The 14,409-nt window shown below is 40.7% G+C and overlaps 1 protein-coding gene across 6 annotated transcripts in view; it reads left to right on the top strand.

The window, feature by feature from the left end:
* LOC144934179 (kelch-like protein 2) overlaps positions 1 to 14,409 on the top strand; it is a 41,315-nt gene that overhangs the window by 23,384 nt on the left and 3,522 nt on the right. For 5 of the 6 annotated variants that reach the window (XM_078859728.1, XM_078859732.1, XM_078859731.1 and 2 more), the window contains 7 exons: positions 168 to 317; positions 1,366 to 1,483; positions 4,644 to 4,841; positions 5,998 to 6,099; positions 10,621 to 10,749; positions 12,270 to 12,410; positions 13,125 to 14,402. In XM_078859728.1, coding sequence (XP_078715854.1) covers positions 168 to 317; positions 1,366 to 1,483; positions 4,644 to 4,841; positions 5,998 to 6,099; positions 10,621 to 10,749; positions 12,270 to 12,410; positions 13,125 to 13,396 — 1,110 coding nt within the window. In that variant the 3' untranslated portion in view covers positions 13,397 to 14,402. Of the gene's footprint in view, positions 1 to 167; positions 318 to 1,365; positions 1,484 to 4,643; positions 4,842 to 5,997; positions 6,100 to 10,620; positions 10,750 to 12,269; positions 12,411 to 13,124; positions 14,403 to 14,409 lie in introns of those variants that run through there. The other variant, XM_078859733.1, reaches the window with a different exon arrangement.

Raw genomic sequence — 14,409 nt, 5'->3', positions numbered from 1 at the left:
TGTTGGGTGTCATGCAAGGAACACCTGAAATAACATGCAAGAAAATAAGGTAAAGTATTGGTGTGTTGGTGGGGGTTATCAGTGTTGTGGCACAATGCGTTTGTTTACGCTGTCCTCCTGCAGCTGTTTCAATGGGTTGTGCTGTGGGTTGTGCTGCCACCCTGCAGCGTGTGGAGGAAGAGAGTCTGGTGAAGAACAACAGCACATGTAAGGACTTCCTCATCGAGGCCATGAAGTACCACCTGCTGTCGAGCGAGCAGCGAGCGCTCATGAAGTCGGACCGCACGCGACCGCGCACACCTGTGGGCCTCCCCAAGGTGAGCTCTAGGGTATAACGGTGTGCATCCATTCACCGACTAGGAAATAATGATAAAGGTGCAGCCAAACAATTGCTTTCTCACATCACTGCTGGCGGAAGGGCCTCCAATGGAGTGAGCTCTAGAGAGAGCCCCTTCAGATGGTATTTGGCCTATTCTTCCATGCTGACCAGACATTCCAATTGACTGGTGTATTGGCCATGTTTGTTTGTTGTAGTACGGAGTTAGACTGATGGCCTTATTCTAAGTTGTCTTGTGGTTGTTGTTGTTTGACTTGAATCCCACTGGGATTTTTGCACACAGCATTGGTGTACGGTACTTTTTCTGCAATATTTTGCAATCTTTTCTTGGATTTTCTATTTGCACATAGTCACATAGTCACTTTAAGATGTTTTCTTGTTCATGTTTTTGTTTGTTCCGGTTGCACCCGATTCAAGAGCTGAATGGCTCACAGGGCTATACCAAATAAATGAAACTGAAAACTGAAATTAATTTATACCGCTGGATGAACAGATGGGGGCAGCATTCTAAGAATCATCAACTGATATAGATTATTTATGCTCACAAATACATGCAGAGAATCGCTTGTCTATGAATCAATTTTTTTGGTGCTGTGTGCAGCATTGTTATTATACATTACCGGCATGTAGGTTATACGGTTGGAGATTAATATGCTTTTGACGAAGTAATCTTGAGGCTAAAGAACAATATCATAATGGAAGTGTGTTCACAGAATTTTTCAAAAACAAATATTAACTTCAGTGAAGCAAAAACGCCTTAAGAGAATTGAGAGCAAATAAAGATATCCAAATCCTTGCTGCTGATAAGGGTCGATCGACCGTTATGATGCCCCGTGAGGACTATGATAATAAAATCAAAGATTTACTCGATGAAGGTACCTACCTTAAAATTAAATGAGACCCAACCAGCACCATGGAACATAAAACAACGGGAATCAATTAACAGCACAAAAAGCAATATGAAATTCAGCTTTTTTTTTTTTTAACATTGTGTTTGTCTCCCTCTGCATCTCTCCCTATCTGTTCAGGTGATGATTGTGGTGGGTGGCCAAGCCCCCAAGGCAATTCGAAGTGTGGAGTGCTATGACCTCAAGGAGGAGAGGTGGTTCCAAGTGGGTGAACTCCCATCCAGGCGCTGCAGGGCTGGTCAGCAGAACACACATGCACACTTGCTCACGGACTCATTTACCCACTCACTCATACGTGTGCTCACCGACCAAAGCACTGGCACACTTGCTGACGTGCCTTTATATTCAGAGAGCACATTTTACGATGCTGTGCTGTTATTAGTTGCTCATTATCAGCCGAGTAACGTATAGCCTAATCCTAGGCAGCTAAGGAGCTATAAGTGATTGCCTTGAAGCAAATTAAACTGAAATGCTGCATTCACTCACTTGCTCATATCATTGCTTATTCTCACCTTCTGATTTACCTACTCGCACGTTTACTCAATCAACCAATCAACTTATTCAATGCTGGCACTCAAGATTTTGCTCAATCCTGTGGCATAGAAGTGATGACGTAGGCTTAAAATAGCTGGTCACTCTGGGTGCATGGTTTGTGTGTGATTGCATCTGACCACATTTGGGCCAATCGCACCTCCAATAGAATTCTGATCTTGATTGGATAAGACCCATGATTTGTTAAATTTATCATTCTGGGGTAAAATCATTTTCTGATCTGTTTCTCGGGATTTCATTTTAACAACTGTATGATAATATACTATTCAGTACTCCATTAAATAATATCAGAAACATTAAACTATTTACGTATGCAAGTTAAAAGAATGCACTTGGACTGAGAAGCAAATTTGTTTATTGACATCCCATGACGACCACTGCCACTGTAACGTGGAGCGTCAGATGCCCTGTGTTGGGATTTTAGGGCTTAGTCTAGAATTTCATGAGCAAAGAAAGCTTTTTAATTAATATTATCTGTCAGTTTTAGCATTGTGTAATGTATGACTTTTAAATAAATATATAAAAATACAGTCGTCACTTGGGAATTGAACCCAAGCCATTGCTTGGGTTCATTACAGCAATGCTGGACATTAGGGGGACAGGGTTATGCACTTCGTGGGAGTCTTTATCCCATTAATTTTGTATTGCAGTTTGGGTTTAATGTTTAACATCATTCTTTTGGGTCAGCTGATCATGCAAAGTCAATCAGGATGTGACCGTGATTTTTATTAGGTCACATTCTGATCCATGCACAGTCTGTTTAATTCTGAACTGGTTTATACACTTTCTGCTCATCATGTTCAATTTTTTTTTTACTCTCATATGTTTTTACTTCTTCAAAGATATAATCAGCCTGTTTACCAATTATATGTCTTATTCACTCTACTTCACTGCCATTTTGTCTTTTTTCAGTGACAGTACTTCAATAAGGTGCAGTTCTTGCCATTTTACATGTACCACTTTGATGACATAAAAAAAATATGTTTGTTCAATTTCACCAAGAAAAATTAATACTGTAATATTTGCTCAGTGCATCGTAAGTTGCCAGCATATTCTATCACAACAAATCAACATCAGTGTATGCTTACATATGCATACGCTGAGAATTTTGAAAACATCAAACCTTGCATTTGGGTCACTTTCTGATTTACATGCTGTACAACTCGGATATTACAACTTTCACATGAAAGGTATTGTAAAAGAGATCATTGTGAAGCACTCTCACTGCAAGTATCTATGCACCAGACTCTCCTCTGCTTTCAGTGTTCGTATAGTCTAATATCTATGCCAGCTGAGACTAGTTCAACAGCATTTTCAGTAAAACAATCTCAGACATATTTTAGGTGGAGGATATTGCAAAAGTATTACCTTCTCACCTCCCAGTCAACTGGAATAAGACACATTTTTTGTCATCTTTTTTCTGGCGAACCATATAAATTAACAGCATGCAGCGTGTGCTGCCATTTCCAACATCACATTATAAACTGACCATTTTGCTGAGAGCCTTAATTTTCAGAGAGCACATTTTACAATGCTGTGCTGTTGTTAGTTGCCCATTATCATCCAAGTAACAAATAGCCTAACCCTGGGCAGTTAAGAAGCTAAGTGATTGCCTTGAAGGAAATTAAACTGAAATGCTCGGTGCTCTTAAGTGGACACATGTCTAAGTGCAACAACATTCATTGCACGCAATTATTTTCTTGAATTTGGCAATATGTTCGGGAGATGAATGCCAATGTTGAGATCCGATAGCCACGCGGGCTTCCGGAAAGTTTGTGTAGTTTTGCTCTTCCTCTATTGAAGAAGCGCACACTACATTGCAGATTGAGAAAAAATTAGTGGAACGCCCTTACTGGCTCCAAAATGTTCACTTCAGTGGGTTGATGGGAAAAACGCACTGGAGAATACACTAACTGCATTGACTCTTGTCCATCTGAACGACACAATTAACTACATTTTTAGAATTAGTTGAATGCTAAAAGTTTATTATAGATGACAATTGTGGGAGATATAGCAAAAAGGCGGCTGCAAGTATTTTTGTAAAATTTATATAAATAGTGCACAAATAATTTAGTAACTATGATTTGTAACTGCGTTAGAGCCTTTATATGTTTCAACCGAGGCAAAAATGTAAGAGCATAACAAATAATGTACTGCTTTATTATTCAATATTGTAGCCCCAATTGATGTAAAATATAGTATGAAGATGTTTATCGATAAAATATAATGTACGTAAACATGAGTCTACAAAATACAGTTATCACAACCCTCAGTTGGTGTGACCTCTCATTAACAGCCCTTGTAAAAGTTTTACCACACTGCATAAGTTCATCGAGTTCATTGTTATTCATTTCCACCTTACGGCCACAGAGTTATTTATGCATAGGCCTCAGCATGCATCTAACATCTCGGCATCCTAGCAGTGAAGTATTGTTAATTTAGTACTCATTATTTAGATTTTGGTTCTAGTCTTAGTCTGGTCAACAACCTGTAAGAATTTTGACTTAGTCTGTGGGTTTAATTTAGTAATTCTGCGTATGTGTGTGTGTGACTGCACGTGTGGGGTGCGGTAGTGTACCAGGTTAGCGTTACTGCACTACGAACTCTGACCCGGGTTCGATTCCCGCATCACGACCAACACCAGTAACGAATATCTGAACCAGTCATGGGCCTCCCCTCGTTCGACTCGGCCTCAAATGAGTACCTGGTTTCGGTGTGTAAACATCACCACTGGGAGACAAAAGGGTGTTCTGGCCTTCATCAGTGCTCACTAACAGCACTTGCCCCAACATTCTTTTAATTGCTATACGGGGGATCTTTGTCTTTACCTGTACATGCTGACACAGGCGTGGTGGTGCTCAACGGGATGGTGTATGCGGTGGGTGGCTTCAACGGCTCCCTGCGCGTGCGCACCGTGGACGTGTACGACGCGGCCAAGGACGTGTGGCTGGCGGCGCCCAACATGCAGGACCGGCGCAGCACGCTGGGTGCCGCCGTGCTCAATGGCGTGCTGTATGCCGTGGGCGGCTTCGACGGCAGCACGGGTGAGTAAGCGGCTAGAACCACAACGGCAAAATACGGGGGTGTCGCACGGGGTGGCGGTGAGAGAGTAGTAGCTCCCATTGGTGCCTGTTCATTTCACTTTGCTCAGCACCATTTCGGCTTCGAATGTTCTAAGAATAGGCCATCCAATTATAACCGTAGCCAATGTTAATTTTGGCTTCCAAAGCTGAAATATTTAACATTGGTTAGACATTGCTTTACTTACACTTTTTGTGCACAACTAAGACCAGTAATGTTAGCCTTGGCCAAGACTCAACACTCAGATGGGTCACTGCAAGTGGCTTCGGTCAATGATCTTTGGCATTTACATTGAATCAGCCACACCAAATTAACTCATTGAAGTTCCCAAGATTAGCGAGATAAATGTCCCAAGCTATCTTCCATAGTTGCCTTGTGTGGGTTTTGTAATTGCACTGTATTTGCTTTACCCGGTTTTTTATATGCATGCTTTTATAACCCAGGTCTTTGTTTAAAAATATATTGATAGTCTCATTGGGATCTCATGTGGTTTAAATAAACATTGCGTCTGCATGTCATACTCATTCATGCCTTGTGTTTATATCCAATGTGGGAAAACTAACATCGTGAGAGTTACTTATTCACAAGCTGGGTTGTATCGGATTATTCCCATCACGTGAGGTCCATATATTGTATGTAATTTGCAGCAATGAATTTTGATCATTATTTTACCTGTATTGGCGGGACCATGACCTGAATACTGGCTCATTTTATGTTGCAAATTATCCTTTTGTTTTAATATCAAGTGAAAAGATGATTAAAAATAACAATTTTGGACAATCTGTTTATACTTAATGACATTTGTACCCTGGACTAACCATGCCTTTTCGGCAGCACGAGAAAGTGAATTTTGCGATTCACTTAGTTAATTGCATTGTGTGAAGATATATCTGTCTGAATAGTCAGCTTGCATTCACGTTTAAATGCATATACTTTAATCCCTTTTAAGATTGCATAAAGTGGTTAAAAGCAAAGCAATCATTTGAGCAGTACAACACAATGTAACCACACACATATGCCAATCTGTTTCAAGGCGTGCTGCTTAACCAGACAAGTGTCATGTGTCCATCGGTGAGAAGACGTTGAAGACTGCAAGGCTGTTGCTGGCTTGTTTTCCAGGGCTGGCGACGGTGGAGGCGTACAATTACAAGACCAACGAGTGGGTGCACGTGGCCTCCATGAACACCCGGCGCAGCAGTGTGGGTGTAGGTGTCGTCGGAGGTAATAACTGGCGTGACGAATGCAGATCGTCCCCTATATTGTGCAAATGAATCTAAGGCATTAATTACACTCAAGTTTTGCGGGGTTTTTATAGTAATATTGATTAGGGGGGCGTAGCTTTGGTTGCTTTAGAATTGGATCAACCCACTTTCTTCAGTAAAAATTGGAAACACTTCAGAAATGCATACAGTTTGAGATTGGATCCGACTGTGACCCAATAAAAATTGGGTCACATTCTGAATGGCTAATCGGATGCTTGTTTTATCTCAATGTGAATGTATTATTTTTAATGTTGCAGGAAGCATGTCGTTGATATTTGTTAACCATGTATTTACAATTCGATTCACAAAATTTTAGTTTTTGACATTTTACAGAATTGTAATCGATAAGTGACAATTGAATTCAAGAATATATTATTATGCTGCATATTGGAGCTTTAGTCCACACCTATAATCCAATGATTCGGAGGCAGAAGTTGGTGGATCACGTAGAGAGGAGTGAACATTTCAAACTCACTGTCATGGTATCAGTCCCTATTCCAGCTGGTGGTGTACACCAAAATTGTAATTTATACGTATGGCCGATGCCTAGTGCATGGAATTGGCCCAATAGCAATAGTCCATGTGTTTCTCCTGGTGGGCCCAATGGTCCTAGTGGTAGTCCCGATGGTTTTTATGGGCCAAATATTCAGCCAGGTGGTGCCAAGTGGAAATCACGGTGGTCTGAATAGTAATCCACAAGGTCGCAGTGGCGTTCCTGGTGGTCGATCCCGAAACCTGCCAGTGTGCAATTGAAAATGTTTAACTCAATATCGAGCATATGTTTCAACGGCCATTGCACTAGGCCAGCCAGGCTCCATGAGTCCTCTCATCTTGCCTCATCAACGCCTTGGAATTGTAGTGTAATTGGGTAAATTTTACAGACTAGGTAGGAATCCCAATCAATCAAATGGAGATTTTAAATACAGATTTGGCCATAGAAATGACCGTTTATGTTGGCGTCTCCCAACTCTATATACATAATTACAGCAAAAAATACCGACAGCTAAAAAACATACAGCCGAGTACTGCTGAATGTTTATGGGAGTATTTTGAGGCATTTACACTGAATCAACCAAAAATAAAGCAAATCATTGAAGGTTCCAAGCCTTCCTCAGCAGTTGCCTTGTTAGTTTCCCCCTTAGGCAGATAATTGTATATTCCATCAGGGGTCATATATTCCTCTGCAAATATGAGGTTTATATGAAACTAAAGCCTTTAGTTGTGATATCCAGACATTTCATGTGCAAGTGCATTTTTTTTTAAATAAAATGTTAATCCCTATTTTCTGCAATAGCAATAAATATGATAACATGTAAGTTTCATAATGAGCCACACTCCTCAAATGTGGATCCCTGCCATATCACAACATCATCACTCATCACATGCCTAACAGCCAATAATCCCCACAGAACCACATGGTAAGAGATTAGTGTATGGATGGGAACTTAACAGCCATTTGTTAAATTGTTATGATTCAGGGTCACAATTCGATTGAAGAATGTATTCATTTTTGTCCCGTCTTTGCCGTCTCATTTGTACTGCTATTGTTTCTGGTTCAACTTAATATCGAGTGTATTTAAGAACTGCGTGTCACTGCAATTTGTCTAAGTCACACAAGACAATCATTAGGAGCCTTATGATTAATTGTAAATGCCAAGGTCTCTTCAACCTAACTAAACCAACCTAGATGCTAAGAATAACAGAAGAAACATCGCAAGCTGCTCTGTATGGCTCCATTGTTCACTTTCAAATGGTGGTTCATGCATATGTAGCTGTTCTGATATTTGCACATCAGTTAAATGAACAGTTGAATGTTATTTTTGCAAATTTGTGTGCACTTAAAATATTATCTGTTGTCATTTGGTCACAGAAGTAGGCTATTCCTGTGCTATTGTCCTGAGTGTATTTGTACAGTGATCAGCAATTGCTAAACTATCAAATTGTCTCGTTTTCAAGGGGTTTCAAGGTTTAGCACCCACTTGCTACACTAGGATATTATCTTTAGGCGGAATGTGCACTAGGAAATGCTGTCAATGTGTATAATTCTTTAATGTATCTGCTGCTTAAATGCTTAAAACATTAACATTCATCACCCAGCTTTGGCATTGATTGTTTGATAATTGTATTGAATTAGCAGCATGGCAACATGAGTCGGTGTATGTTTAAGTTGCTGTTTTCATTTTTTAAAACTGCCTTTTGTGTTTAGTTCATTGTCCTCCCCCCATACCTCTGATTAGTGTTTGGCTACATACAGTGAGAAAGAAGTTCAACATACATATATGCCCCCCCCAGTGTTAAAATAATGTTTGATTGCCTGTGTTCGTGAGCACTCTTTGGGTACCACTTTGTTTCCCTAGTCCCCTGCCTGTGCTTTGGCTGAGTTAATATTTGTACCTCGTTCTCCACTGTGCCTGTCTGCCCTGCATTGCATCACGATGCTGTCATCTTACTCTTGTCAGATAGACTCGAATGTCTGACCTTCGGGCATTTTCATAACACTCTGAGACCGCTTGCAAAAAAACGACGAGAGAAATGGTGTAACGTCAGATTTACTGTGAAAGCAACCACCCAGGTACATTCGGTACTTGATCATATATATTTTTTATTTACCCCCGCTTGGAGCTATACTTTATGCTTTGCGTCGATATGTAGCTTACTTCATAAATAGATGTGCAGTGTTGTCTGTTCTGGCATGACCATGAGTTAGGACAAAGTCATGAAAATCGGGCATCTTTATTTCCATTTCACATATTTGTGTGAACTGTTCATTTTAAGGATATCAGGTTTATTTCTTTTTTAGAACAATTGAGTTCTGAAATGTGTAAGGCCCTAGTAGAGAGGAATGGGTTTAAAATCATGCTTTATTAATGCTTTTACAGACCGTTCTTTCCAAAACGCAATACATCCATTCAGCAGCTGTTTACCCTTTCCAGTGTGATGAGAATTGTCTGTACTATGTTTGGCTTTCCATATTCACACTTGTGGCTGAGGCATTTACAAGTGCATGACTCAATCCTGGTGATTCATATAGGTGTTGTTGTTGTAGAGTCACATCAGAATTCCAAATGTACCAGGCTGCAATTATGTTAGCCTTGGGTTGTGTCATAGATTTCTCCAGATTTACATTTTTAAGCACAAGTACATTTATCCAAAGCAATAAACTGTTTGTGTGTGCGTGCATTTTGGAGCAGCAGTGTGGAATGTAGCACACTGTACAGCAGTTAATTTTCTCAGTTTTGAGCATTTGCCAACCTTGTTGGTCACATTGAATAACTTCTATCATGGCTCTGTTTCATTTGAATTGGCTGCTTAATTTAGGCGCAGTCATGCAGGAGCATGTTAGCTCAGCCAAAAATAAGTGGCTGGTGTGTCACGTCAACAACATCGCTGGTTCAGTCGCGATTTTAATGCCTTGTTTCCATGACTTTTGGTAACCAGGTTCTCCAGGGCCAAGGCTCTTTGGGCTTGGTGCTATTACCACCTGCTACTCTTCCTCTTTATACCTTCTGCAGTCAGGGAATTAAGGTCCAGACGATCTTAATGTATATTTTCTTTTTTGATTTAAAGCTTTCGTGACTGCAGGGATTCATCTTCTTGGTTCTTTCGGTAAAGTCACGTAGAGGGGAAATAATAAAATAATATAAATATAAAACAAAAAAAATTCTCACGACGTTTCGACTGCAACACAAGCAATCATCATCAGGTGTGAAAACCACAGCAAGAAAATTTTCTCACGACAACAACATCGCTGGTGTGGATTTCACACCTGATGATGATTGCTTGTGTTGCAGTCGAAACGTCGTGAGAATTTTTATTGTTTTATATTTATATTATTGTATTATTTCCCTTCTACGTGACTTTACCGAAAGAACCAAGAATATGTATATTTTCTTCTTGCAAAGTTTTCTTGAGGTGTAATTTTTTTTCATATTGTTACTATCAAAGCCTGGAAGTTGAATCAAGTGAGTGCTGTAACGGCGTTTGCGTCTCACTTCAGCATTTACCCCTTGACCTCACAATTGGTTCTGGGATCATCCGAGCTCTAAAGTTGGTGGGTCAATAACCAAGCGTGGGGATCGGGGTTTCAAGATCCCATGAGATTAGTTTGACATCGTGCAGGGCTGCTGTGGGGAAATTAGCTCTTGGGGCCCAGAAGGGTGCAAGAACCAAACCAACAGAGTTCCCACTTGCTGTAGAAGAGAGATAATATAGCAGACAGGATAGGCATGGTGCTGGCTCCATCAGTATCTTTATATACTGTCATCTGTTGTGGCCGAAACGTCGTGAGAATTTTATTTTATTATGTTTAATTTTTATTATTTTATTATTTCCCTTCTACGTGACTTTACCGAAAGAACCAAGAACATGAATCCCTGCAGTCACGAAAGCTTTAAATCGAAACAAAAAAAGTGTTAACTAAGTTTAATTCTAGCAGTCTAAGAAAGATCGTTGTCTCTGTGTGTATGACAATTGAACGCAGGCATTCTGTATGCCGTGGGAGGCTATGATGGAGCTTCTCGCCAGTGTCTGGGCTCTGTGGAGGCATTCAACCCAATCTCGAATGAGTGGACGTACGTAAAAGAAATGAGCACTCGCCGCAGTGGAGCTGGTACGGTAATACATGATTGCGTCTCATTTGTGCACCTGCAGTAACAGATTTATTTTATTCAGGAAAGGCTCACTCACCTGAAGCTCGAGCTTAATTTTCACTTGTTTGCTTAGATGTTCTGCATGTCGGAAGAAACTGGACTACCCCAGGAAACCTCACACGTGCAATGTGATAACACTTAAAAGCATTCTTGTTCCAGCACCCTTCAGCAAAAGCTTTACTTAGGGGCCATCCATTTAGTACGTATGGAGGAGGCAGGAGGGGGTTAACCTAAATGTGTAAGCTTGCATATGGGGGGTCTACTGACAATTTACGTGTGCATAGGAAAGGAAAGGGGGGTGTGAAGTATCGATAATAATTAATTTGTCTACATTGGCCTTTAAATGCGTTAGATAGTCTTGTGGTGGACTATCTGTTTGCTTAAACACACATTAATGTTATTAATCCTTGATCCTTTCTGCTTGGATTAAATATCGGGTGTTCTTTAGGATTGGGGGGGGGGTGCGTCAAGCGTACGTACGCGGGTGGGGGGGTGTAAAAAGTATGCGTGCGTACAGGGAGGGGGGGGGGTCAAGTTTTGACAGATTTTTGCGAAAGTACGAAATGGATGGCCCCTTATGATAACTTGAAACACATTTACTTGATATTTACAAAATAGATAGGTAATGTCCTACTTTGGAAATACAAAATTATCAATTATGATGAATAACCTCTATGTACTTTTAAAACAATGATATTGTATTGGTGATTGTAAGGAATTAGTATTGAGTATCTCAAGAAAACATATTAAAGATTTTGCAATATAACTGAGCCACATGAGATGTGAAAAATGTGACAGATTTTATTCTTCTTAAATTGCCAATTAATGTGACGTTAATCCCCACTGCAATTCAAGCGCCTGCACATTTGCAGGCTTTTGGGAAATCTAATGTTACTATCTGTGATTACGAATGTGCAATTTGTTACTGTCATCTTCGGTTTTATGTTATGGGCAATTACGCAAATGTTTGTGCCCACTGCTTGAGTGAGCTCTACTTTTAATGTCGTGATCAAGTAGGAAATGTCAACAACAATACAAATTTTCATGCAATTAACACTATAGTCAATGAAAAAGGGTAGTGCATCATTAATATCTGTTAAGGCTATCTTGAGTCTTACATTTTTTTCTTGATTTCTGAATACGTAGCTTTGACACGTAATGTGTGAAGTTTGCATGTATTTCAAATAAAAAAAAATTCTTCAGAAGAACAAAATAAATACAATCATCCTGGTGTCTTAGGAATTCCAAATGTATATGAAGCCAATTATATAATTTACATCATTCCTTTGTATATTAGTTCACTAATTATACCACAGTTATAAAGACCAAATATTACCAAACATTAACACACTATAAACCACATCTCTGATGTTATCTCCAGTATTAAATGATGGTAGGGTTAGTACTGTACAGTTTACGTGATGTTAATTGGTAAACGTGTGAATAAAACAAACACAATAATCGATATGATTTGACACAGGTGTTGGTGTTTTGGATGGACTGCTTTTTGCGGTGGGTGGACACGATGGGCCACTGGTCCGGAAGAGTGTAGAGGTGTTCAACCCGCCCACCAACTCGTGGCGGCAGGTGGCCGATATGAACATGTGCCGGCGGAATGCAGGTGGGTTTTGTGGAATTGCGTCATACTTAACCTCGGCAACCTTGTCTGCACGGTAGCGGCACACGGATGGAGCAGACACTTATCATTCAGAACATGCGGAACAAACAAGATGGGAAAGAAAAACAGTGCGCGGTGGGACGGAGTCGCCAAAAATGAATAAATTAATTACGATTTTGGCTTCCGTTTATTCGGGACCCTGGTGTCCCGCCATGAGGTTCAAATATCCAATAGGGTTTATATTAACCAATTCCATGTCTTTTGAAATGAAATGGTGTATGAATTAAACAAACAATGAGAAATTAAGGTGAAAATTTAAGGTGATAAAGTAAGTACACTCCTGGTTTCATTAGCTCAATTAAGGGAATAATGAAATCACGTGTTTTAAATAATTAGGTAGATATTCAGGGATGAGTTTGGGAGGCCCCACCCTATATAAAGATCAGACGATTTTTGAGTTTGGTCTTCACCATACAGGTGTGTGGAAACAAGTCATGCCATGATCAAAGTAAATCTCTGAGGACCTCAGAAAATTGGTTCACAAACTTTTTCTTGGCACTGTAAGCTATGTTTCAAAATACTTCCCAAACATGCGAATTACCTAAATAGCAGGTTAAGCTGAAGTAATGTAAATGACTCCAGGTTAATAAAAGTAATACCGTGAACGTACGCTGTGATGAACCCCTTGTGTCGTCTCGCCACCGTGTGCCCTGGCAGGCGTGTGCACGGTGAACGGGATGCTGTTTGTGGTGGGCGGCGACGACGGCTCATCCAACCTCTCGTCAGTCGAGTTCTACAACCCCAGCGCGGACTCGTGGACCCTGCTGCCCGTGAGCATGAGCACAGGCCGCAGTTATGCAGGTGACTTATTGTCTACGTTTACATGGTGGTTCACAGTTATGCAACATACCACGCTACCATCCTACACGAACTTCGTGGCCTCCACTCAACTGTTCTTGCTGAGGAACGCTGTTGGTTTTTGTAATTGAAAGAAAAAAAAGTTCATTTTATTTCAAATTAGGAAATGGCAATTGGATGAGAGAGAGGCAGGATGAGAGAGAAGAGCTCCCCATCCACCACCACCCCGCCCATCCCTTTAGAGCGCAACGGAACCTTCCCATACCAGAATCCCTGACGTGACTCTACCTACGTAACTTCCGACACTACCCATGCCCCCTTAGTTTTGTTTTTCTGCCAAAACTGCAAATAGCGGTTGCTTAGAGCCTTTGCTTTAAGCAGCGCTCTCAACTATCAAGCTATCGAAAACACCCAAGTTAAATTTCCCATTTATGGGGGATGCTCTCTCTGGCTGAAAGGCTGTAGCTTAAGCCGTGGAGGTTCAGATTTCCACTGGGCGGCCTTTGCGTCCGGTGGGGCAATTTAAGGGGTTTTTTTGCTCTTCACCTCCACTGTGGGAAGGTTCGAATTTTTTTGTATTTAGAGGATGGGAAGAGTGGTGGACAGAGCTCTTCAACATGCCTCTCCTCCCATCTCGTTGGTGCATCCTAATTGTAATGAAAACATTTTAAATCTCCTAATTAGTGACCAGTGTGTGTCAGTGTGTGGGTGGACTGAGGCCTGACGCATTGTTTAAGGTGTCATTTGTGTTCGCATTAGAAAGCTCTGGGGCCCTTTGCATGTTAAACTAATGTTATGTTTTAGCCATCGTGTAGGTGCATGTACATGAATACACAGGCCAGTTACACTGCTGTGTTGGTTAGTGCTTGGACAGAAATTACGCTGGTAACTGCGCACTCTGATGCCTAAACAGGCAGTAGTTAGGCAGTTGCATAGCAATTATATGACCAAACTCTGCATCTCTGAGAACGATTACTACAATTTCGGCTTGTCGCAACTATTTCAATGCCAGACGCATCTGATCATCATTTTGGATATCTTTTGCAGTTGCTTTAGAAATAATTGCCTTCAGTCGTCATATGTAAGACGGTGTTGTTTAACTGAACTGAAATGCACACTATCATTAACAAGAGTGCTTTTATTG

This window comes from Lampetra fluviatilis, chromosome 9 (assembly GCF_964198595.1).
Source record: "Lampetra fluviatilis chromosome 9, kcLamFluv1.1, whole genome shotgun sequence".
Classification (NCBI taxonomy): Eukaryota; Metazoa; Chordata; class Hyperoartia; order Petromyzontiformes; family Petromyzontidae; genus Lampetra; species Lampetra fluviatilis.
Note: the sequence above shows the minus strand (reverse complement) of the source record. Positions and strands in the feature narration are given on the sequence as shown.